Raw genomic sequence first — 23940 nt, forward strand, 5'->3', positions numbered from 1 at the left:
CACAGCTACCGCTTCCCTCGCTGCCAAGGCCTGCCCCTGAAGTCCTGGGTGGCCAGGGCAAAGAAGCTCCATCTTGCGGAGTCTCCGGTCAGCGTTAGCCAGGTCGTCCAGAATGACTCGCCGCATCCCCACTTTCTTTGTTATGCAATATCCCCTAACCACTACTTTAAATGCATCCCATTCCGTGGCCCTCGTCCCAGCCGTGCCCTCGTTCTCCACGAAGTACTCAGCGATTTTATCTTCCAGGTCCGTCTTAAACACCAGATCTTCCAATATCTCGGGGCGCAGCTTCCAAGTGGGCACACTAGGGGCACCTGGAAACCTTCTAAAATCTGCTAGTAGGGGATTGTGATCAGAGATGGTCCTCGTCAGGTACTCAGACCTCACGGTCGCGGATATTAGTTCCGCCGATCCCAGCAGCCCATCCAGCCGCACATGCAGCTCATGCATGCCCGAGAAGTGAGAGTAGTCCCGGGTGCGCGGGTGTTGTGCTCGCCAAATGTCTGTCAGTCCCCACCGAGCCTGCCACTCCCTCCTACCTTTGGCCACTCGGTGGACTGGAGAGTCCGGAAGGGGGGGGATGTGATCTGTCGAGATCAACATCCACCACCGAATTAAAGTCTCCCCCTAACAAGAGGGGTCCCGATAAGTAGTGGGCCAGGGAGCCCGACAGTGCGGTCAGGAAAGCGAGTAGGTCCACGTTAGGCGCATAAATGCAGCAAATGTTCAGAGCTCTGCCCCCCAGTTTACCGGTAATTGCCACGAATCGCCCCTCCGGATCCACCACGGATTTAGTAACCGGTAAGGGTACCCCGGCCCGCACCCAGATCAACATGCCTCTCGCATAAGCTGAATATGTGGTGCAGTATACCTGCCATCTCCACCTACGCTGCAGCGCTAATCCTTCTGACTTAGTGAGGCGTGTCTCCTGTAGCAGCGCAATCTGTACCCCTCTGCGCACTAGGTAAGCGTGGATCTTATGGCGCCTGGACATGGTGTGAAGGCCTCGCACATTCAAAGTGATACATTTCAAATTGGTTAAATCAGCCAATGTCCCATAGTGTCTCATCTAGTTTCCCCCAGCAATGCTCAAGTACGATCAGTCTCACTGTTAGTCCCACACCAATGGCAGTCTTCCCTCCCAACAACAGCAGAACTCCCCCCAACCCCTTACTCCCCTCCACCCTCCCCAGAACAGGTCCCAAATAATACCATCCAGTTCCCATCCAAACCGTACCCTCAGAAAAACCACCCCTCCCAACTAACCTGACGGTAGCCACCGCAGGTGTGCCTTAAGGGCTGAGTGGGGGTCGAGCGTCGATAGGGGGTCTCCGCGCCTCGATGCTACCGAGACTTGACCGAGCCCCAGGTCATAGAGGTCGGGAAGAAGGTGCGACCCCAACCCACCCGATGATTAATTACCCAACAGCTCCCGCCAGGGTCCCCCCCCATCCCGCCATCCTCCCCCCTATGAGTCTCAACTCCTTCATATACTCACTGGTGGGGTTGCCCTCAAATTCCATGTAGGTATTCTTGTCTGAAAGATGTTCCATTATTTTACTTTCGTACATGGTAGTGTTCATAATAATTAAAGCACAACCTTTGTCTGCTTTGACACATGTGATTTTCTCATTGTTAGCCAATCTCTTTAAAAAGCCCATGTCCTTTTGTGTTACATTTCTTCTATTTTTTCTGTTGTGTTTTATTTTAATCAGATCCTGTTTCACCATTTTTTCAAATAACTCCAAGGTCTTGTGACTGATTGGTGCCTGAAATGTACAATGCGGTCTTAATCCCTTCAATTGATCTTGTTGTTCATCGGTCTTATCAGGTAGAATGTTATCAAAGAAGTGTCTGAGCCTCATCTTCCTCATCAATTTAAAGAAGCTTACTTCTAGTTCCAATGTGTCAGTATCGGTAGTCAGTATCGGTAGTAGGAACGAACGAAGTCCCTTTCTGTAGTAAATTTCTTTCCTCCAAGTTTAAGTTGTGGTCTGATATGTTGATCACTAGTTGTCCCTGATCTGTGTCTTCTTCTCCTTGTCCTTTTTGGGTGTCGTCGTGCTCCTGGTACTGGGGTGTTCTTTTTCTTTTGGTTTTTCCCCTCCTGGGTCTTCGACTGGAGGAAGGTCTTCCTCTAAAAACGCACTCGTCGTTGCTGTGGTTACTTGTCTTTCCTCGGTCCTGGGCGCTGTTCGAGATGCGCCCGTTTGTTGGGTTCTCCCTCCTTGGGGTCTGTTAGAGCTATCACTTCCTGATGACGACGTGTCCGAGTACAGCGTATACAGGCGATTCCTCCTCCTCTGGGCGTATACCTCTGCCCATGTGTACACCTCCCCGAGTTTATAATCTAGGGTGTCCCTTTTGAACTTCCTAATTTTTCTATTGTTTATTTCCCTGAAGTGTTTAGCAATTTGATCATTAATTTCTTCCAAAGTCTTGGACCAATCTTCTGTTGTCATCATGCTAGTTAGCCCAGTCGATACCTCAGCAATTTCTTTAGTTAGTTCTTCCAAGATGCAGGAGAGCTCCTTGATAATTAATAAAATCAAGTTCAGGGAGCACTTGTTCAAAATGGCGTACCATTTTTCTTGAAAGTTTTTGGAATTCTTGCATAGTGACGGTTTTAGAGCTATGCGAAGACCGCGAGGGATTCTTTGTGATCGGTGGTACCGTATTAACGTGCTGGCGTGTAACTTTTGGTTGACTTCCCGCTTTGATAAGTAAATCAGTTGTTTTATGTGTTTTTCCTTGGTTTTTTGGGTGGGTGATTGTGTAAATTCTTCCCGGATTAGGGCATAAATTTGAGATGCCTCATCCTCCTTAAAGGCGAAGGTGTCTGCTCTCGACCTGCCAATGTTGAATCTGGAACCCGATTTCAACAACATTTTTGCATCAACATCACTATTTGCTCATACAAGGGGAAAGAACCTGGGTGAAATACTCAAACAAAGAGCATTGGGCCCAATACAGCACAAAGGAACACAACCTTGTTTCAATTGCAGTAATTGCAACAATATCATCAGTGGAAATGTGATAACACACCCCATGAGGGGACATAGCATCAAATTGAGGGTCACAGCAACCTGTGACACCCCTAATGTCATCTATCTGTTAAAATGCCCTTGTGAGAAGGTATATATCGGCAAAACGGAAAAAAAAATAAAGACACGCATTGTGGAGCACAAGTCCAATATTCGCACGAAAAACAGCAAATCAGCGGTTGCATGTCGCTTCATGGAAGCCCATCATAATATTTCACAGTTGAAGTTTCTTGTACTTGAAACTGTAGAAAAGAAAGGAAGAGACAACAACCAGTTTTTAGTACAGCGAGAAAACCACTGGATACAAAGATTGGGGTCCATCAAACCAAATGGACTCAATGAGCGTATTGAACTCTCTTGCTACTTGTAAATCAAATATACAACAGCTAATTTAGTATCTTTACGCTTCGAAGAGGGTGGAAGCACCCATAACCTTGGTTCATAATGGTGCATGGTTGTGTTAAACAACTGAATCGTTTACATTTTACATTACCGTTGGGGACAACACACAGGCCACGCATTCAATACATGAGCACACTCATATTTTAGGATACACCCCGCGTGTATGTTTGACTCAACTTAGCCCATCAGCTTCATCATTACCTATTGTCATCATTTTTAATTCTTACTTATTCTTTATTTTTTGACTTTATAATTTTCAGAATCATCCCTTAAACACATGTTGATGGTTTATGTTCACGTTTTCATTCACATTTATTGTCATCAACCGCTCTTCGAGCTTTGATGCGCAAGTCTGTCTTTTCGGCCTCAGCCTCGCAGGTAGTATGCCTTCAGTTTCCATTCCCGTGTCCACGTGACATGGAAGTAGTGTTATGGTTGCCGGCAACACTCGCGTTTTAAATGCAAGGAGACGGGAAGGACCGTCCCAAGGAGAGTCGAGACTACACTTTTTGGCAGATACTTTGTGGCAGATACGGTTAGTATTAAAGCCAGACATTTCGGTTTATGGTAAACCTCATGTCAGAATGATTTGTTCAAACATATTTTTATCGTGCAGCATTCGAAGTTCGTGAATATTACGACTTACACGTGAGTTTGGTTTCACGTTTATTACTTATACCGCGACACACACCGATAGCGATCACGGGCATAACACTTCACATTAGCGATTGTGTTTATTACCCACACTTATGAGAAAGGGCACATCACCAAAAAATTCCCGCAAGGTTTGAACCCCCAAAATTGATGAAATTGCATATTATACAATGTATATGAATATTGTGGTTTGTGATTATGGCTATATTTTTATTCTCAACAGTCTTTGCTCCCTGAGGAAGGGCACTGATTGCCCGAAATGCATTGGAGCTCACAAAGAAAACATGTGCAAAAAGATTATGTCTAATTGATACAAAAATGAATACAGGAAGGAAAACAGCAATGAAGTAATTGCAAAGAAGTAAAAAATAAAAAAATAAAAACGGATAAAACCAGTGAATGAATGGAATTGGAGTCCTTATTGAATAGGAACCATTATAAGAGTGCCTGAAGGGGATGTAACCAATGACCCATTGGAAACACAATTTCATTCTGATATATGACGCCATGGACGGAAAGCGTCACCCATCAGCAGCACCTTGAATTGAATCAACTGTGAATAGAAAATTTTAAGCTGTGCCTCAACCCCACATCTAAAGTACCCTTGTAACATTAGCAGGACCTGAGGGTGGTGCCTTGGTGAGTGGTTTAAAGACAGGAGAGTATGCTCAGGGTTCACATTTTGGGAATTGCCTGCATAGCCTCCCAAGAAACTCACAGAAACACTAGTGCGCACTTGCGGCGCATGGGATTGAGGGCATGGACATTCAGGAATGCTCACCATTGAAGAATAGAGTTCTATTGGGAGGTTTGACTAAAAAAGCCACTTCATTTATACATAAAACGCTGATAAATAATACTACTGATACCGTTGGCACAGGGGAATTGGGGACTGGGAGTGAGAGGAAGTACTACAGTCCCTCAGGATAATAGCAAGATGGGCAGAATTTAGACTGTTTTAGGTAAAAATCCTTCACATGGTCTACTACACCAGGGTCCAAGTAGAACGCTATAGTAGGATCGATAAGGAATATTGCTGGAGTGAGTGTGAATCAGGAGTTTTCAAACTTTTCAATTGTGCGAACTACATCTGCTAAATAACAAGCATTTGCAATGCAATAGGTCTCGCATTTGTTAAAGCTTGAGAGGATGGCGTCGAAAATGGTAATTATTTTTGTATTTATTGTTTTCAGTGGAGTCATTACATTTGCATAGCATTATTGCCATTAGTATAAAAAAGCTAACTTAAAAAACATTGCCATTTTAAATGTGAACAGCTCTAACTTTGTCAAATGTGAGACCTATTCTTAAGCTGCCTCCATAATTTTTCATTTATTTAATTTGAGTAAAAGCAACCTTCTTTTAAATAAGCAGATAAAACATTTCCCTGCTTGCTGGCACGCAGGCCACAGACTTTGTAAAGGCTAAGAGTTATAGGGGAGCAGTGTGTAAAAAATAAGGGGGAATATTTTTTTCTTATAAGGCCTTATTTTGATTCATTTGTGCATAGGTTACTGGTGGTCTTCCTTTTGTTTTTAAAAGGAGTGAGGGGTGACAGGATGGAGGGAGGGGATGGATTGCAGAAAGTGCAAAGAAGGCAGAGCAGGAAAAAAAATACAAGAGGAGACAGCACTTCAGCTGGGGTTGCCACAAAGTGCAAAATGTATTACCACTCCCAAAGCTAATCACAAAAATAAGCAGAATCGCGCTCAGATGAGGTGGGAAACAATTGTCTAAACAGATTGCAAAGGCATTAACGTTATGACACAGACACACAAAACTGCCTTGTTTTTACATAAGTAGAGGTAGAAGTTGGGTAATGGAGAGAGTGACAAATGTTTGTGCCTTTACATATTAAAAATTGTATTGCCGTACCACGTATGCCCGAGAGTTTGAAGCTTGCAATTCTACGTATGCCTGAGAGTTCGAAGCAGAATATTGTGTTAGATTTGTGAGATAAAAGGATAAAATGGAGAATGATAGATTCATTTACCAGCTTTGGAGCTCAAATTCAACTTGCTCATTTAAAATGTGCTTCTTGGCTGAACCACAAAGCGGCACCCTTCTGATTTTTCTTTGAGAAATCCAATTTATAGCCGCAATGAAAGGAAGAGTGGCAGAGAGTAGGAGCAAAAAAGATGGGCAGACATAGTAGGCAATAGGGGCAGAGAGCAGTGGAGAGCTAAGACAGCAAGAGAAAAAAGACACATCGCCTCCCATGAGTGATGTGTGCGGAGACCACTGCCACCATAATAGAAAAAAGTGATGAAAGTGAAAGCGCATATAGAGTACAGAAAATGAAAACGAGAAATCCAATTTGCAGCCGCAACTAAAGGACAGTGAGCAAGAGAGGCAGAGGGCAAAAAAAAATCTCCTCGCAAAAACCAAGCCGAGAACGGAGATTTAAAAAGCGCGTCTGCCATTGTTGAAGGCAAATGTGTAATACGAAGAAAGAAGGAAAAAAAAGTGCTCAGCGGCTAATTGAGAGACACTGTCTCCCGCCGCACGTAAAAGATCAAATCCCGGTGGGCTGGGCCAAAAGAGGACAGGGTGGAAACCCTCAGTGTAATGATTACCTCTGGTGCAATCATTACGCTGTGTTTTGCATCATCCATGACGCAAAACGACGCGCACCAATGAAACTTGGAGGCGGAGCACCGACACAACTTCTGGAATCGTATCGGTTCCAAGAAGCCCTTGTATGACGAGAGCAGCTTATGCGCTGCTTTCGCCAGGCCGAGACCTAAAAATGAAATCTTTGTCAGAAAGGTGCTATAGAGAGATGAGGTGCATTGCTGGTGAGTGATAGTGAGGGAATTCATGGAGAAGGTAGAAATGGGGAGGGGAAAAGGCTGTTGCACAGTGCGCGACCAGTGTGAGGGCCAGCCCTGGCTGGGAGTGTTAGCACACCCACCCGCCAAAGTGATTGGCGGCATATCCTTTGAAGTATAAGAAGATATATTATGGAACTCACAGCAAGGATATGAGTGATTGGTAATCACCTAGAAATCAGGAGGATGGTGACAATCTGTCTTTTCCTCACCCAAGTTGAAACAATAGACCAGTAATTGCTCTGCTGCATCATGACCAAGGCAGAAACCCCAGAATCCTATTCAGTACAAGGAAAATCCATACCACCCATAGCTGAGGCCAAAGGGCAGCTCCCCAGTATCAAACAGACAAGATGGAAAAGACAACACTGTCCATAGGATAAACATGTTAACCAACTCTGTTTAGGCAACAGTAGGCACTAGCAGGAAACAAAGGGGTATCCATTTTCAATCCAGAGCACACTTCTACCTGATTTCACTGAAAATGTCTTACAGCAGAAATTGGGAAATATTTTTGCATATTTTACAGCCTGCATGACCCCAGCTGGTCAGCTGAAAAATGAAGTTTTCTTTGATTATGCTAGTACTATAAACTATGTGGGTGGGGGGAGGGGCTACTGGGTTCTTCCTAAATATTGTGTTTTTAGGGTCCAACAAGTAAAATGTTATATTACAGCTTTAAATCCCCTATACTAAATGGCATCTTTGAATAATCTGTATGAAACTAATATTACCAAATTCCATGGCACCAGATTAAAGAAAAAAATGTGACCAACAACTTCCTTTTCACTCGACTTATTTCTTCCAGTGTGCGCAGAGTGAGTGGCATACTACCCGTCCGCTAACCACTTCAGCGCTGCATAAGGTGTAGTAGGCACTATATACATACACATACCACGCCATACCATGGAACCTTTATCATTAGAACATCAGTGACTTGAATGTTTGAAAGTGAAACCAATTACGCGACTGCACGGTGCTCCCTAACTGGGGCGCTTCTTTGGAATTTTTCTATCCATCTGGGTTGAAGGTGAAGAACTGGATTTTGGGCGGGCGAATTGGTGACAGACAGTCGGAGGGGCCATGGGTCAGGCAGTGCACGCGGCTGGTTTTACTAGGAAGTGCTGCTCTTTGCAGTTTCCAGTAAATGGGTTCTCCTTAAATTGTTTCTGCCTCCGCTTGTTATGTTTATATGCCTTAAAATGCAAAAATAACAGCCCCACATAAAAAAAATGTATATTCTTAAGGGGAAAATCGGTAAAAAAAAATGAATAAATATCCTATATCAAAAGCCCACACCACACACAGGAAGAACGTACTCTAACGAAAAAAAAGTCATGCAAAACAGGCAAGCAGCAAGACTTAAAGGCCTAATAATTCGCTCCATTTTGAAACAGCTTGTGCAAAACGCAGTAAATGGTGGACATCTGCACCCCATTTCATCTTGCGCCTATCTGAAGCAGATGCACGGGTCAGCACACAGTGCACTGTACATACTCCTTTCTTTTGTTTACTGTAAGGAGCCGAGACTTTCTTGGGGGGAGAGAGAGGGAGATGTAGGGGTGGGGGAGGTTGGGGGGCAGGAAGGTAGAGAAGATAAGCGGCTAAAAACTAACTTTCGTTTTCCAGGAGACTTTCAAGGGGGCCCCTGCCTCCTGCTGCCTTTACATTCTCATCTGGGACTATCAGCCTATTCAAATGCAAATGCCCGGGGCCAGAGGGAGGGAGTCTGGGGGCACAGGTAGTGTAGGTCAGCTGAAATGTCAAACCCTCACTCAGCTTTCGGAGCATCACTGCCGGGAATATCAAGGCCTCACCCAAGCCGGTAAAAAACAGTGGATTGCTTTTCTACAACAAAGGGAAATTAGGCGGCACAGTGTAAAAAAAGCCTCTATAAAAGTATGGTGTCACACGGCTCCAGCAGAACCTCCCCGGACCCTTCCATACTGAAATGAAAGCAGTGGTGCGCGCGCACCACAGAGGAGCGGGGGCTGGAATCGAAACCAGTGGTGCGCGCGCACCACAGAGGAGCGGGCCAAGATAGCCTGTTGTCTGTGCCGCTGATGCGCGTAACAGACACCAATGGGAATGGGCGCAGCAAAGGCAGGACGTGCGCCCACCTTTGCCCAATTGCGGACTGGCTTTTTTTTTTTAAAAAAGCATGCAAAAGCCAATTGCAGCCGACAACAACAAAAACACACGCACAAGCGTGTAGTCAGCTTTCTGAAGCCCCTACAGAAGGTCTTGCGCTGCACGAGCAATGCTTCGCACTGCAACGCTAGGAGCAAGACCTAAAAAGCATCCTGGGCTAGATAGATGTACATAAAGGGAGTAGGATAAAGGAGCGAAAAGAAGGGCAGAAGGAATGAAAGTTAGAGGGAAAGGAAGTAAATAGTGTGAAAAAGAAATGAAAAAAGGAAGGAAGGAACATCAGAAGTAAATCGAGAAAGAGTGAAAGGATGGAGGGAGAAGAGAGAGGGAAAGGATGGACGAGGAGCAGAAGAAAGGAATGGAGAAGACAATGAAAGACAAGAATGAACAATGGATAGGAATAGACAAGAAGGAAGGGAAAGGAGCACGAAAGGAGAGACCGAGGTAGATGAGGTAAGCAATACATGAGAGATAAAGAGGAAAGAAGTAAAAAAGGCATGAAGTAGAGGAGAAAAGGAAAGACAAAGGAGAAGGGAAGGACAGAATATGAGACAAAGACAAGGGAAAGAATGAAAGAAGGCAACAATAACAGGAAAGAAGGGTTTAAATAAAGGAATGAAGGCATGCAAAAGAATGGAAAAGAAGAAAGCAAGAAAGGAACAAACGAGACAAAGAAAAGAAGGAGAGAAAGAAACAGAATGGAGGAAAGCAAGAAATGCACGAGAAAAGCGGAAAAAGAAGGAAAAACAGAAAGAAAGAAGGGGAAGGAAAGATTAGGAGATAGAAAAAGAAAGAAAGAGAAGGAAAGAGAAAGAAAGACTGGCAAACAAAAAGATAGAGAGAACGAAAGCAAGAAAGAGAATGGGAAAAGGAAAAGAAATAGTGACCAAAAGAGCAGAGTTATCATATAGGAAGGCAGTGGAATACTTTGGAACTGCAGGCAGTGAGCTACTCCAACACAGCCTGCTAACTACTGGTAGCCCGGGACCTGTGTCTTGGAGAAGCCGGGTGTGGACCATTGGGTCCATTCTGTTGCAGCATCTCGACAAGTCCCAGCCTGGAGGCATTTGAGGCAGGGGCCAGACGAGTCTGACGAGTCTGACTCAGGTAGCGGAGTGAGCGGAGATACGAAGCATTCATAACTAGACATGTAGTCCGTGGCTGCATCACCCACATACATAAACAAGCATTGGCATAGCCAATAAGTCTCGCCTTTGGGACTTTATAAGTATTTAGCCATGCAGCACATTATCATTGGTGCTGTGCCGCCATGAATTGCAGAGCTATATAATTACTGTACACTGGGTGATGTAGTCCTTAACTACTGTGAACATTTAGGTACAATTTCTTTGAAGCATTATTTCACTTTGTCTATTATGAAAGTTATTAACTTTAGCCAAATTTAGACTGTTAGAAAGTGTTACATGTATATAGCGCTTACTACCCCTGACGAGGCGTTGATATGGAGCTCCTTATGACTCCATGACACTAGGGATTCAATGCTCCAGTAACGGGTTGTCTTTTTCCAGTTCCTAAGTTCAGTAGTAGTAAGGGCAGTGCAGCTGGACTACGAGTTCCAGAATAGATTAGGGTGTTAAACAGAAGCCCTGAAGTGGAGCACTGTCTCCTTGATGACACGAAGTTCCTTGATTTAACTAAGAGAACTAGAATGAAATACAAACTATGGAGTGGACGAACTGTGCTCACCTACCAGGGGACAGTTAAGATTTGTAGTAGCCTCCTCACCTCAACAAAGGTTGTGTGTCCACAGGAAGATATAAGGAGCATAAAGACATGCACATGGTTGCAGTTGTGTTTGTTTTTTGTTTTCTTTACTTTTGAGGCTCTTAATGTCCACTCCAGTCTTTGTGTTTTCTCATGAGGATTGTAACTGACTGCGAAACATCTGTTCTGGATTTTATATCCATTGTAGCATACCTCATTCAGTGTTTGGAACTGAGACAGTAAACATTCCACATTTGAAGAATTTACTGTGTGCAATTTAAATTTTGATTCAATGTTTCAATGCATAACCTCAAGCACCTGTTGTGCCACAAATATAAATTCATATGCAGATGTTAATCACTGTAACCAAACGAAAGAAGGTGTATATGTGGCCTCTGGCTTGAAAGGCACAATACCCGAGTTCAGATCTTAGTTCCTGCACACAGGCAAAGTGTCTTATCTGACAGTTTTGTGCCGCCAGAGCGGGCGGGCACAGTGAGTGCTTAGAAGCTGGACTACCACTGTGCTCGATGTTTTTGCTGCCTCCTTACTGTTTGTTTTCTATCCAGCCATGAATTGAAAGCACCTCAGCAAGTTAACTACACCACAGATTTCTGCATGCAACAAGAAGTATCAGGGGTCTGATTCTAGTTGGGACGAGTCAGACGTTTATCCTTTTTTGACCAACAAAGTCAGTTTCAGGTTTCAGGTTTTAAAGTCTTTATTTCGATTATTAACAATCATAAAAGACATATAACTAGTTCATTTAAAATATATCAAAAGAAAAAAAAAATCAGTACACATAAATATTATTTAGACACTCACAAAATACATGAGTGCACAAACAAAAGAACATTTCTTAACAAGTGAGTAAAACAGGATTAAATTTCAATTAATGAATAAAGAGACCTGAATATTTTATATAAGATTAAAAAGGAAAAGATAAAGAAAAGCAAAAACAAAAATATTGCATTAAAAGGTTAGGATTGCAGATCTAGAAGGCGAACAATGAATGCAGTTAATGAACCATAGTCGTAGGGTGGTTTAACAATTGCATACATAAACTAAACAGATTATGGTAGGTAGCAGAACATCTTTTGTACTTGGCGCTAAGGCGAGCGCTTTTTTGACCTAAGGAGCCAAGCCCAGCCCAAGTACTTTGCCAAGGCTACCACAAAGACCTCTGAGGTGTTAGTCCTGAGCACCTGTATTGCATCTATCGCTGTTTTGTATGGTAAATTTTGGAACAGAGGTTTTAGCCATTTTTTCCGAGGTGCTCCGTACCTAGGGCAGGCAAAAAGGAAGTGGCCTTCTGACTCAATATGACCTGAGCAGCACATACAGTAAGGTGATATCCCTGTGGACCATTTGTTCAGAAAGATGTTTAATGGCAAAGCGCCCACTCTAAACTGATGGTACAGTTTCTTATCTAACGGTCGGGAAATAACATCCCAGTATGGCTCTCTCAGTAGGTCAATTTTAAATGTTAAAAACCTGCCTGTGAGGTCATTTTTGTTGGACAGCATCACTCTTTTTAGGCGGGTGGTGGCCCAAAATAAAGATTTAAATTCATCTTTAGGTGGGAAGGAATTAGATTGTGGGGATGTCCAGAGATGCTCCAAGCCCATGTCTATCAGAATAGTTTTTACAGCAATGAGCCATGGTATTTTCCCTGAACCCCTGATAGACCTAACTTCCGACAACTCCTTTGCAAAAAGGAATAAGTCTGGGGATGTCCATATTCTTCTCCACAATGCCACTAACCTAAATCTAGCCATTTCATTAATTGGGGGGGAACCAAGATCCAGGCAGAGAGGGAGCGAGGGAGTAGACTGTGGAAGGCCCACAAGGTTTCTGAGGAATCTACATTGAGTTTTATACAGATTAGACAAGTCCGTATGACCCCATAGATCAGCGCCATATAAGATGGCTGTAGAGATTTTAACGTCATAGATCCTAAGGGCCGGCAGGACCCGTTTAGTGATTGATTCCTTCTGCTCTTTAACGAGACAACCAGTCAGCCTGGCAAGTTTAAGTTGTTGCATATTGATCTGATCCTTCCATCTCAGACGGCTATCAAGGGTAACCCCTAGATAGGTCATGGTATCAACCTGTTCAAGGTTTACTCCATTCATCTTCACTGAACTTCGAACTAGATGGTTTTTTGTGAAGACCATAAATTTTGTTTTCCCCACGTTGACTACCAGGTTGTTGATGGCACAAAACTCCTCAAAGCGGTCCAAAGCCCGCTGTAGTCCGCTGCGTGTTTATGAGAGGATTAGAGTGTCATCTGCGAAGATGAGTAACGGAAACCTCATCCCTGCCAGCGTTGGGGCGTCAGTGGGAGTATCCAAGAAAAATTTAACAACTTGGTTGATAAAAAGGAGGAACAGGGTAGGGGCCAGGACACACCCCTGGCGGACACCTCGGGTTACGGGGAATGTTTCTGTGACTTGTCCCTGACCCCCCCACCTCACCCTCGCAAAGTTGTCCTCGTGGAGTCTTATAATAAGGTCCAATAATTCAGGTGGGCATCCCAAGGTTATCAGGACACCCCACAACCTGTCCCTAGGCACCAGATCAAAGGCGGACTTCAGATCGATGAATGCAGCATAGATGTTACCACCACCTAACCAAACCTCCTTCCAATAGATCAGGCAGAATCTAAAAACCTGATCTATGGTGCTCATTCCCGATCTGAAGCCCACCTGCATGGGGGACAGAATATTCTCCATTTCTATCCAACCCTGGACCCTTCCCAAGACCATACGCGCCACTATCTTTTGAATCGAATCGATTAAACTGATAGGGCGGTAGTTTGCTGGAATGGATTTATCACCCTTTTTATACACTGGAACTATTTCTGCCCCTTTCCAGGATTTCGGGACTGTAGCTCCAAGTGCCAAAGTATTAGCTATTCTAGTAATATACGGGAGCCACAAAGTGGGATTAGATTTAAAAAGATCCGCCGGGATTAGGTCCATACCAGGGGCTTTGCCTCGAAGAGTAAGTGCCAATGCCAGCTCAACCTCAGAAACCGTAAAGGTGAGTTTTCCGCTTTCTGGGGTCTGCATGAGTGGATTGCTAAAGGGATTTGAAGTCTCATCGTCCCCAGCTCTGAATTGGGCCGAGTAAAAAGATACCCAATCCTCAAGTGGCACATTATTTCCGGGTGTAGGAGAGTCAATGTTTTTACCCCATTTAACCAGATCCCAAAACCTTTTCTGGTTATTAGAGGATGATGCCTCTAAGAGATCTGACCAGAACTCATCCTCCCACTCCCGTTTGGCTTTACTAAGGGTTTTTTTGTAATGGAGTCTAGCAGCTCTCACTTTAACCATATCCCGAGATTTAATGGCAGAGATGAGAGCTGTATGAGCCTCTCTACAGTCCTTGTTATACCATTTTTGGGGCAAAGAATTAGTTTTGGTAACAGCCTTCCCACAAGGTTTGGATAACATTGATTTTAAATTATCAAAGCACTTAATATGAGCATCCATCACACTATTTACAGCTCCATTCTCCATCCCCGACATATCTATTTGCAACATTTCATTAAGTGCATTTCCCACTACAACATTGATATTATTTAGTAAGCACTCATCTTCTATAACCCGTGACCACTTCAATCTCCTCCTATCATTGGTAAGTAGGACATCCCCTGTGTAGGTTGCAGATGGTTCCTCCCTTATATTTAGATCCGGTGTCTTCAACGATAGGAACAGTGGGTTGTGATCACTTTCCGGGCGCTCTAAAACTGCCATATCAATTAAAAGAGCCCAATGCTCCATGTCCAGTAAAATATAATCAATGCGGCTTTGCCTCTGGCCATTGTCAAAGGTGCATTTTCCCTTCACATCGGAGGCAGAGCGGCCATTACATGCCCGGAACCCATTTTGTAAGCAAAAGGCCGTCCAGGACACTGCAGCCTCTGTAGCTTTAGCCATCTTCTCCAATTGCAAGTCTGGAATACCCCATGTAGAATCATTTGCCATAGTCCATGTATCGCCCATATCTAACACGGGTTCTATAGTACAATTTAGGTCCCCAGAAATGATGGTGGTGATACCTCCGTCCATTTTCATTATCATGTGGTCAACAAGGTTCAACAGGGGAGGACATCGACCACCAGGAAGGCCTCTAGCATAGATGTTAATAATATTCATAACTTGCTTGTTCCCTTTGTTTAATATAATGGATAACAGATCCTGGTTCTCCACCGGGAACTCCGTTGGGTAGAAGCCCAGGGATTGTTTCACCCAGATTAACAAGCCACCTGCAGCCCGCCCTTTACCTCCTTTGGTTGCGGGTTTGAAAAAGTTAATATAGCCCAGCTTATGGACAGATTCCGTTGCCCATGTTTCCTGCAACAGGATAATATCGTAGTTGTCCATAAAATTTGACCAATCCGCAGACCCAAGGCGTGCCTTGATACCCGCTATGTTCCAGGACAAAATTTTCAGGTGGTCGTTCAAATTGCCTGGCAACAAAGAGTGTAAGGGCTGTACAGATCCATGAGCAGCCCCTATGTCATCATTATCCACTAGATGATTAACACAGACTACCGGGGTAATGATTTTCTCCTCATTCAGGGACCCCAGGGTGGCTACATGTGGTCTAGGGCTGTTTGGCAGATATGTTCGGCCTCCTTCCCCATCAACTAGATTGGTCAATTGAGTTGGGCATACCACGTTATAATCACTTGGGACTTGGGCTATCACACTACCAGTCGGAGACTCACTAAAGGGATCGTTAAGTCAATCTATAGCTTCCAAACCAGTAAGTGGGCCAAAATGATTAAAGAGAAAGGGGCGCTGGCCGTCAATCGGGGTCAGTACCATAGGATGTCTCGCAGCAGGACCTTTGCGAAACAAAGGGTAAGATTGGAAGGGTATATGCCGGCGCGGGTAAAAGTAGGATAAATCTAATGTTTGAACATCCCCCTGCCTTGCAAATCTGGGCACTCGTTTAATAGCATCTACTACCCATGAGTCTTTAAACGATATAAGGATACAGTCTCCTTCTAAATCTTTTGCCTCAGGCCCCACCCAATCTACTCTCCTCACATACAATATCTCCGTAGGAGTGGAGGGGGGTAGCGGGCGATTTTTGTTCAGCCAAAAGGTGACTTTATTACGAAGGTCACCATATGATTCCCTAGATCCTGGTTTTAATGGTGCTACGCCTGTCAGAACGATGGTATGTAAGGCCGCTTCGGGTGGCAGATCAACACTGGGGATGTTTGGCCTTTTGCGCCCCCCCTCTCTGCGACTAGTAGAAGCAGTATTTTGAGTTCTTGAAGTACTTGGTGAGGGACGATTTAAGTTAGATTGTATTAAAGGACCCATATGTTGCCGCCCAACCATATTTTGTTTAGCCTCTATTTTTGTTTGGGGCTTTAGTACCTGAGTCTGAGAACTAGCTCCTAGTTTAGAGGAGGCGGTAAAGGAAGTATTAGTTTTTTGACCCCCTTTAGCTATGGTTTTATTTATTCCTGTCGTTTTATTGAGGGAATTATTGCCGTTTTCCATATTCTTACTAGTAACCTTACTGGGTGCCTTACTTGGTGCTGGTGCATTAGCAGTGCCCTTATTATTTAAGCCACACAATGCTTGTAACATTGCGTGGTTTGATTGAATCAGACCTTCCATGCTATCGATCTTTGAGGTCATGAGCCTAGACCGCTCCAGAACTGGTAAAAGTAGTGTTTTAAACATGGCCTCCATTTTAGCCAACAGAGCCTCATCACTATTGAGGCACATGGGACATGTAGTGGAGGAACCCGAAGCCAAAAGTGAGGGACATAGCATATTGTTGGGCACCAAGGGTTTTAACAGATTTGGTTGGGGCTCGGACCCCTGGCGCCATTCCCCTTGAACTGTATTTGCTTTATTGGGTTTCATATTTCTTTCCCCTGACATTCTAGAATCCCGTTTTCTCTTCTTGATGTTGGGGGCAGAACTGGATATAGGTGGATTAGTCTTTTCAACAGGGTTAGAGATATTGAAGTGATTAAGGAGAGGAGTTCCAGATAACTGGCTAAGATCCTGCTCCTCAGTAATCACGGAGTCATTATTCTCCATCCCAATGTCCTGCATATCTTTGGAGTCGTTAATACTAATCCTTTCTTCCGTTATTTTGTCCCTTGTAGTCGGGCTACCCCCAATATTTTCTATATGGACTATTGCGTCTGTAGAGGTGGTATGGACGCAATTGAAGGCAGCATGGGGTACAGATGGTGCAGGGGAGATCGATGTAGCTAAAGCCCCCAGTGAGGATCGTTTTCCACTGATCAAATCTATTGAGAGCCTTTTCTCAACCATGGCAATTTCCTTTTCTAAGATGCCAGTGGCCCGTGTGATAAAGGCATCCAAGGGGCCAGAGACAACACCATTAGATGTATTGATTTGAACAGTGCGTTCCTTCCCTGATCTTAGTGGCATTTTAGGTGGTCTTCTGAACGTCCAGGGGGAGTGGGCCAAGGCCGGACTCTGCCGTACTCGAACGGCCTCAAACGGCCCGCTCTTTGCCCGCTCTTCGCCCCGAGCTGCGTCCCGCGCTGCGGGAGATTACGTCTATTATATAGAGGACGTAAGGGGCGTGGGGCGGGCCAGCAGGGAGAGCGGACCGTCAGCTGTTTCCCGGTCTCGCAGGGACTCCTGGTCACTGGAGTCCCTGCACGCTCGCAGCCCCGCCGAGCCTCTCACCCGGACCGCCTTAGGAGCCGCCTTGAAACCCGCAGTGCACACCAACTCGAAGCGGCACCCGCGGAGCGGGTGCGGCGAGAAGTCGAGCCGGTTTTGCAGGGTATGTTACTCTGACACACGCCGTCAGTTTCCAGATGCCTCCGTCAATAGGTGCAAACAAATGTCCCAATGGTGGAAGGAAGGACGCTCCTTTTACCAGCTACAAGGGGCGGGGGCGGGCCAGCAGGGAGAGCGGACCGTCAGCTGTTTCCCGGTCTCGCAGGGACTCCTGGTCACTGGAGTCCCTGCACGCTCGCAGCCCCGCCAAGCCTCTCACCCGGACCGCCTTAGGAGCCGCCTTGAAACCCGCAGTGCACACCAACTCGAAGCGGCACCCGCGGAGCGGGTGCGGCGAGAAGTCGAGCCGGTTTTGCAGGGTATGTTACTCTGACACACGCCGTCAGTTTCCAGATGCCTCCGTCAATAGGTGCAAACAAATGTCCCAATGGTGGAAGGAAGGACGCTCCTTTTACCAGCTACAAGGGGCGGGGGGCGGGCCAGCAGGGAGAGCGGACCGTCAGCTGTTTCCCGGTCTCGCAGGGACTCCTGGTCACTGGAGTCCCTGCACGCTCACAGCCCCGCCGAGCCTCTCACCTGGACCGCCTTAGGAGCCGCCTTGAAGCCCGCAGTGCACACCAACTCGAAGCGGCACCCGCGGAGCGGGTGCGGCGAGAAGTCGAGCCGGTTTTGCAGGGTATGTTACTCTGACACACGCCGTCAGTTTCCAGATGCCTCCGTCAATAGGTGCAAACAAATGTCCCAATGGTGGAAGGAAGGACGCTCCTTTTACCAGCTACAAGGGGCGGGGGGCGGGCCAGCAGGGAGAGCGGACCGTCAGCTGTTTCCCGGTCTCGCAGGGACTCCTGGTCACTGGAGTCCCTGCACGCTCGCAGCCCCGCCGAGCCTCTCACCCGGACCGCCTTAGGAGCCGCCTTGAAGCCCGCAGTGCACACCAACTCGAAGCGGCACCCGCGGAGCGGGTGCGGCGAGAAGTCGAGCCGGTTTTGCAGGGTATGTTACTCTGACACACGCCGTCAGTTTCCAGATGCCTCCGTCAATAGGTGCAAACAAATGTCCCAATGGTGGAAGGAAGGACGCTCCTTTTACCAGCTACAAGGGGCGGGGGGCGGGCCAGCAGGGAGAGCGGACCGTCAGCTGTTTCCCGGTCTCGCAGGGACTCCTGGTCACTGGAGTCCCTGCACGCTCGCAGCCCCGCCGAGCCTCTCACCCGGACCGCCTTAGGAGCCGCCTTGAAGCCCGCAGTGCACACCAACTCGAAGTGGCACCCGCGGAGCGGGTGCGGCGAGAAGTCGAGCCGGTTTTGCAGGGTATGTTACTCTGACACACGCCGTCAGTTTCCAGATGCCTCCGTCAATAGGTGCAAACAAATGTCAGTTTGAAATGGACAGTAAAATAAATAAAACACACTGCACACATTTTGCTGTGGGCTCAGAGACGAGAATGGACAGGGAAGGAAGGCCTGGCAGGAGAGCTGTTAAAAGCTATGGCTATTTTTTTTTTTAAGCACGGCAGGCGCAGTGTTTATTAAAGAAAACATGCTGCGCGCGCCTCCTGCTGTGAGCTGAGAGACGAGATGGAATAGGAAAGGGAAGCCTGGCAGGAGAGCTGTGCTTATTAAAAAACAAGGGAGGCGAGGGTGAAACAGGCAGGGGAGCGAGAGTAGTGAAATGTCAACAAGCGCGCTGCCACGCTAATTGGAAACAGATGGCCCCTGCACGCCGATGCTCGCTCCCACAAGGTGGATGCCAGCACAAGCAAAAGTGTTTCAAAAGTGCAGACCGATTCCAAATCCAAAAGGTCATCTCCTAGAGCAGTGCATGCGCACTGCGCTAGGCTTGACCTAAAAATGAAGTGATATGGGTGTTATGATAACCCATAAGGACATTGGCACACTATGGGGTAGCAGGGAACTCCAAACTCAGGTAAAGTCGAAGGCTAACATGGATTGGTGCATTTCCAGAGAGAAGAGTGTCTATGAAATTAGGGATTCCTCAAACTATAAAAAAAAAAAGACATGGGGTACAAGGGAAACCCACAAGAGATACCACTATGGATACGCTATATAGAATAAGACACAACAATGCATACATTTTGACAGTGCAGGTTGAGAGTGGAGGGGACCAGACAGGACAAAAATATGTGTGTGGTGAGTTGATATTTCCTGTGGCATTGGTCTGGTCTGTAGTAGAGAATATTTTACCTTATAATCTAAATCTGAAAGGAACACTCTTGTGATAACTATACTACACCCTTAGTCTGCTGTATTAATGTCCAATTGCAACATAAGCTCTATCATTCATGTTTGAAATAAGAGAATCATTAAAATGTTTTTTACAAAAAAAAAGAAACAATTGAGTGGACCTGCTGGTGGCAGGTGAGAAGGGCGTCAGTGGCCTTATGCTGTGTCTGCAATGGAAGGCTTGGCACTAGGGTGTGCCATTCCCTGAGAGGTGAATGTACTAAAATGGCCTGGAAGGGGCCTTGAAAGGTCCCAGGAACTTATAAGAAAAACGCCTCGCCAGCCCTGAGCCTGGTAGTGAGGCCCACAAATAGCAATGGATTTGAGCATTTACCTGTCAGAACCCACTTGTTTGGTGGGGGTGCCACAAAGCAGACAGAGTCTACTGGCCCCAACCGTGCTGGTTAAGGTCATTTGCCAATGGTGTCTCTCGTACTATGGCTCTGAAAACTGGAACAAGCACAACAACCCTTTGCACGCTTAACTATAAGGGTAGAAATGGCAAGCAGTCAAGGGCTTCTCAGGGAGGTAGTGTGGAGGACAAGAGCTCAGAACTCAACAGTCAACTAGTAAACACAATGAAATATTGTCCAGTCTAGTGTTTACTGTTTAGGTAAAAGAAAGTAATTTCATCTCACAGTAAAAGGAAATACTACACAGTATAGGGCCAGGCACTCCTTCCCTCTCTTAGCAGGGTGGCAGTCTTCTATCACTTTAGGCAGGGCCCCTTTGCTGACAGTGCAGATATCACCTGACATCCCCTCACCTCTCGGAGACTTGCTGGCAGGCAGTCACTAAACCTGGTTAATTAGCAGTTCTTAAAGTACTTAAGGCAGCATTCCCTTTCTTGGTCAAGATGATCTAAGGACTGGCATAAACTGGGTGGTCTACATACTTGCATACAAATATTTTCCAGATGAGGGCTTTGGACTCAGTTTGGTTTGGTTCTCTTTCACATGTCATTTTCTAGCTGTTTCTCAAATACAGTCTCTGTGTAAAGTGGTGGCTCTAACAGCAGATAGCTACATGGCTGGCTACTAGAGGATTACCCACAACATGGGTGCAATGAAGTGTGAGATCGTTACATCTGTCGGTCTCTAACATTTCTGAAATTGCAATCAGAGACCAGCAAAAGGCCAGGCCCGGCCTGGAAACTTCCTGACCTTGAAGTATAGAAACTGCTGATCTACCCCCTCACCCCTACCATTTATCCAATGGCAGTGCTAAGGAGGATCTAATCAGCAGCCTTTTATTAACAAAGTCCTCATTGAATTTCTAAAGTAAGCCTTATTTCCATCTTCCTCACTTGGGAGTCTGCAGTCAATACAAGTTCATTGTTTGGGGAAGCTTCATTCACCCTCCATCTTCTGGCATGCTAAACCGGGGTCTTACTACATACTTGTTCTACACATCCACTACACATACGCACACGCACACCCACACCCACCCACACTCCCCCCACACCCACACACGCAACAAGCCTACAGAATGCCAGTGCAAGGGTCTGGGATTCACATTTAAGAGAAACTTTACATCAGAGGGGTCAGTAGACATCTGTTATCAGACAGAAAAAAAGGTCTGATCATACCAATGATTCAAAACAATGAAGCATGCTGCCACAAACGTTTTAATGTGGCTACTCCAGTACATAAACAGTAATCACATGTCATTCACGAGTGAAGGCTTGGCGAGCCCCTTCAGATAACACGTCAGGTTCTGGATCTTACGTTACCATGAACAACCCTAGGCCTATGCACACACAGTAGATTAGCGTGTTTACGGGACCAACCAATGCCAGGATACTAGTTTCACATATTATCAAGCACTCATGACAAGGGTACACACCCGTTTACAATGCAAGGGGCATTCCAGGCCCAAATGTCCCCATGATTCTACCTTTTTTATGGTCATCTGTCTCTCCACTCACAGCCTCCACAATTTGCCAGTGCCTACAGTACATTTTATTCTGTTTCCTGCACTGGTGATTTTGGAGGTGGCTTTGAGCTCAGAAATAGGTTCTTCCTTAAGAACAGTGCTTTCTAAAGTTCTAGCTCTGCTCACTTCTCATAGTTGCAGGTGCTGTTTACCCAACTTTTCACACTGTGTCCAACTTCATAAACTCAAAGTAGGTACACTTGTGATCGCATTGCTATTCAGTTGCTATTTAGGGCAAATCAAACCGGACACAGCCTACCCTGAGTGCCCAAGATGAGTTAGGACATCACCAGTAGCGGCAGCGGGAAGTTCTCAAAAGAAAGCGTATTTGCAATGGACAAAGAAAGCATGAAGATAAGAGTCGACTTTCACAAGAAATGTACAAGAAATTAGAGATGAGGGCGCGACAAGGCTCAAGAAACTGCCTCTGCTTTATCCAATATATTATCCTCCCCCGCCCCTACCATCATCTGTCCCCCTCACCCTTCACCCACAAAGTTCCCAGGTGTTCTAACCTTTGAGAGAAGTCGGCGAGCATGCCTTACAGGTCAATCCGAAGGGTGTTCAGGGCAGGATCGGTTCACCTCAAACCAGGAGTCTATACAGCTGTGGAAGTGGGAGGGAATGGTGAGAAGAGAGATCATGATAGACGGCAAGTGGGGGGGGGGATAACAGCCAGGGGAGGAGCAAAGCAAAGGGTATAAAGAGGGAGGGAAGGTATGTAAGGGGGAAGAAACGAGGGAAAATAACAAGAACACACCAAAGGACATTGAGGAAGGAAGAGAGGAAGGGCAGCATAGAGGAAGGAGTAGAGTAACAAAGAGGAGTTACAGCATCAGAATTAGAAAATAAATATAGAAAGGGGGAAGAGTATCAAAGACGAAGGGGAGAGAAGTGAAGAGGTGAGGAGAGAAGTGAAGAGGTAGGGAGAGAAGTGAAGAGGTGGGGAGAGAAGTGAAGAGGTGGGGAGAGAAGTGAAGAGGTGGGAAGATGAGCGAAGAGTTGGGAAGATGAGTGCAGAAGGAGGTGAGAAATGTGGATGAATGGCAGAGTGGATCAGAGAGTAGAGGACAAAGAGTTTGAGGCAGAATTAGATAAGTGTGAGGAAAGGGAAAAGGAATGCATAGGAAAGTGCAGAGAAGTGTACACGGAGGAGAACAGTGCAGAGGAAGGAGGAAAGCAGCACAGGCAAGAGGAAAGAAGAGTGAAGGAAGGAGACGACATGCGCAGTGCACAAGAAGCATCGATGGTGGACGATGAAGAGCGGTACAAAACAAATGCAAAAAGATTCGATGATTAGTGCAAAGGGAGAGAAAGACAAGAATAAAAGTAATAAAAGAGAAGTGCAGGTCGAGCAGCAGTGTATTACAGAAGGAGGTGAAAGATGAGTGGAGAAAAGGAAGTGTTGAGAAAAGAGAATAGTGGAGAAAGTGGAAGGGAAGCGTGGAAGAAGGGAAAGAAGTAAAGCAGAAAGGTCAAAAAATACAGGTCAAGTAGACAGGATAAGGAATAGGAGCAATGGGGTGGGGTAGAGAAGCTCACAACATAACAGAACACACACAGAAAGAAAGCAAAAGGAGGAGCGAATGAGGGGAAGTGCAGATAACACAGGACAAAAGGGGAAATAGGAAACAAGAGAGGAGAAAATAAAGATGAGGAGAATGGATATGAGAAAGAGAGTGACAGGAGACATGAGAGAGGCAAAAGTGAGAGAGCGAAAGGATGGTGAAGAAACGAGGGTGAGACCAAAAGAGAGAAGCATTAGTGAACAAATTAGAATGAGTCCTGTAGAGTAGTTTATTGCATGGAATACACATTTATATGCATGCAATCATGTATGGTGCTCCAGTATTTCTAGGACTTTTATCCAAGGAAGATATATCAGAATTCCATTTGAAGAAAGCCATGGTCACTTTGCGGGCTATGAATTCCTTGACCACTAAGGTGCCAGTCCCTGGTCCTGATTACTGTGTGCCTCAAAGTCCCGGGGTCCAGTCAACATGAGATTCTGGATATCCCTGGGTCTGATCACCATCCTGGCTGCTTTGATGTCCGTTAGCCTGGTCACCATGTGCCCCTGGAACTCTCCTGGGTCTGGTTTCAATTTTATGTTATGACTATTTGTGGAGCACGCATCTCACCTGGAAGGGTATATAGGCGCTAGATAAGGAGGTGACCGTGCCAGCTGATTT

At 45.8% G+C, this 23940-nt stretch overlaps 1 protein-coding gene across 2 annotated transcripts in view; it reads right to left on the reverse strand.

Moving 5' to 3' along the window:
* Positions 1-23940, reverse strand: part of ZNRF1 (zinc and ring finger 1) — a 258904-nt gene that overhangs the window by 22252 nt on the left and 212712 nt on the right. The window contains exon 4 of one of the 2 annotated variants that reach the window (XM_086945223.1): positions 22264-22354. The exons of the other annotated variant lie outside the window; for it this stretch is intronic. Coding sequence (XP_086801349.1) covers positions 22297-22354 — 58 coding nt within the window. The 3' untranslated portion in view covers positions 22264-22296. The remainder of the gene's footprint in view (positions 1-22263; positions 22355-23940) is intronic. 2 annotated transcript variants of the gene reach the window in all.

This window comes from Lissotriton vulgaris, chromosome 12 (genome assembly GCF_964263255.1).
Source record: "Lissotriton vulgaris chromosome 12, aLisVul1.2, whole genome shotgun sequence".
Taxonomy (NCBI): Eukaryota; Metazoa; Chordata; class Amphibia; order Caudata; family Salamandridae; genus Lissotriton; species Lissotriton vulgaris.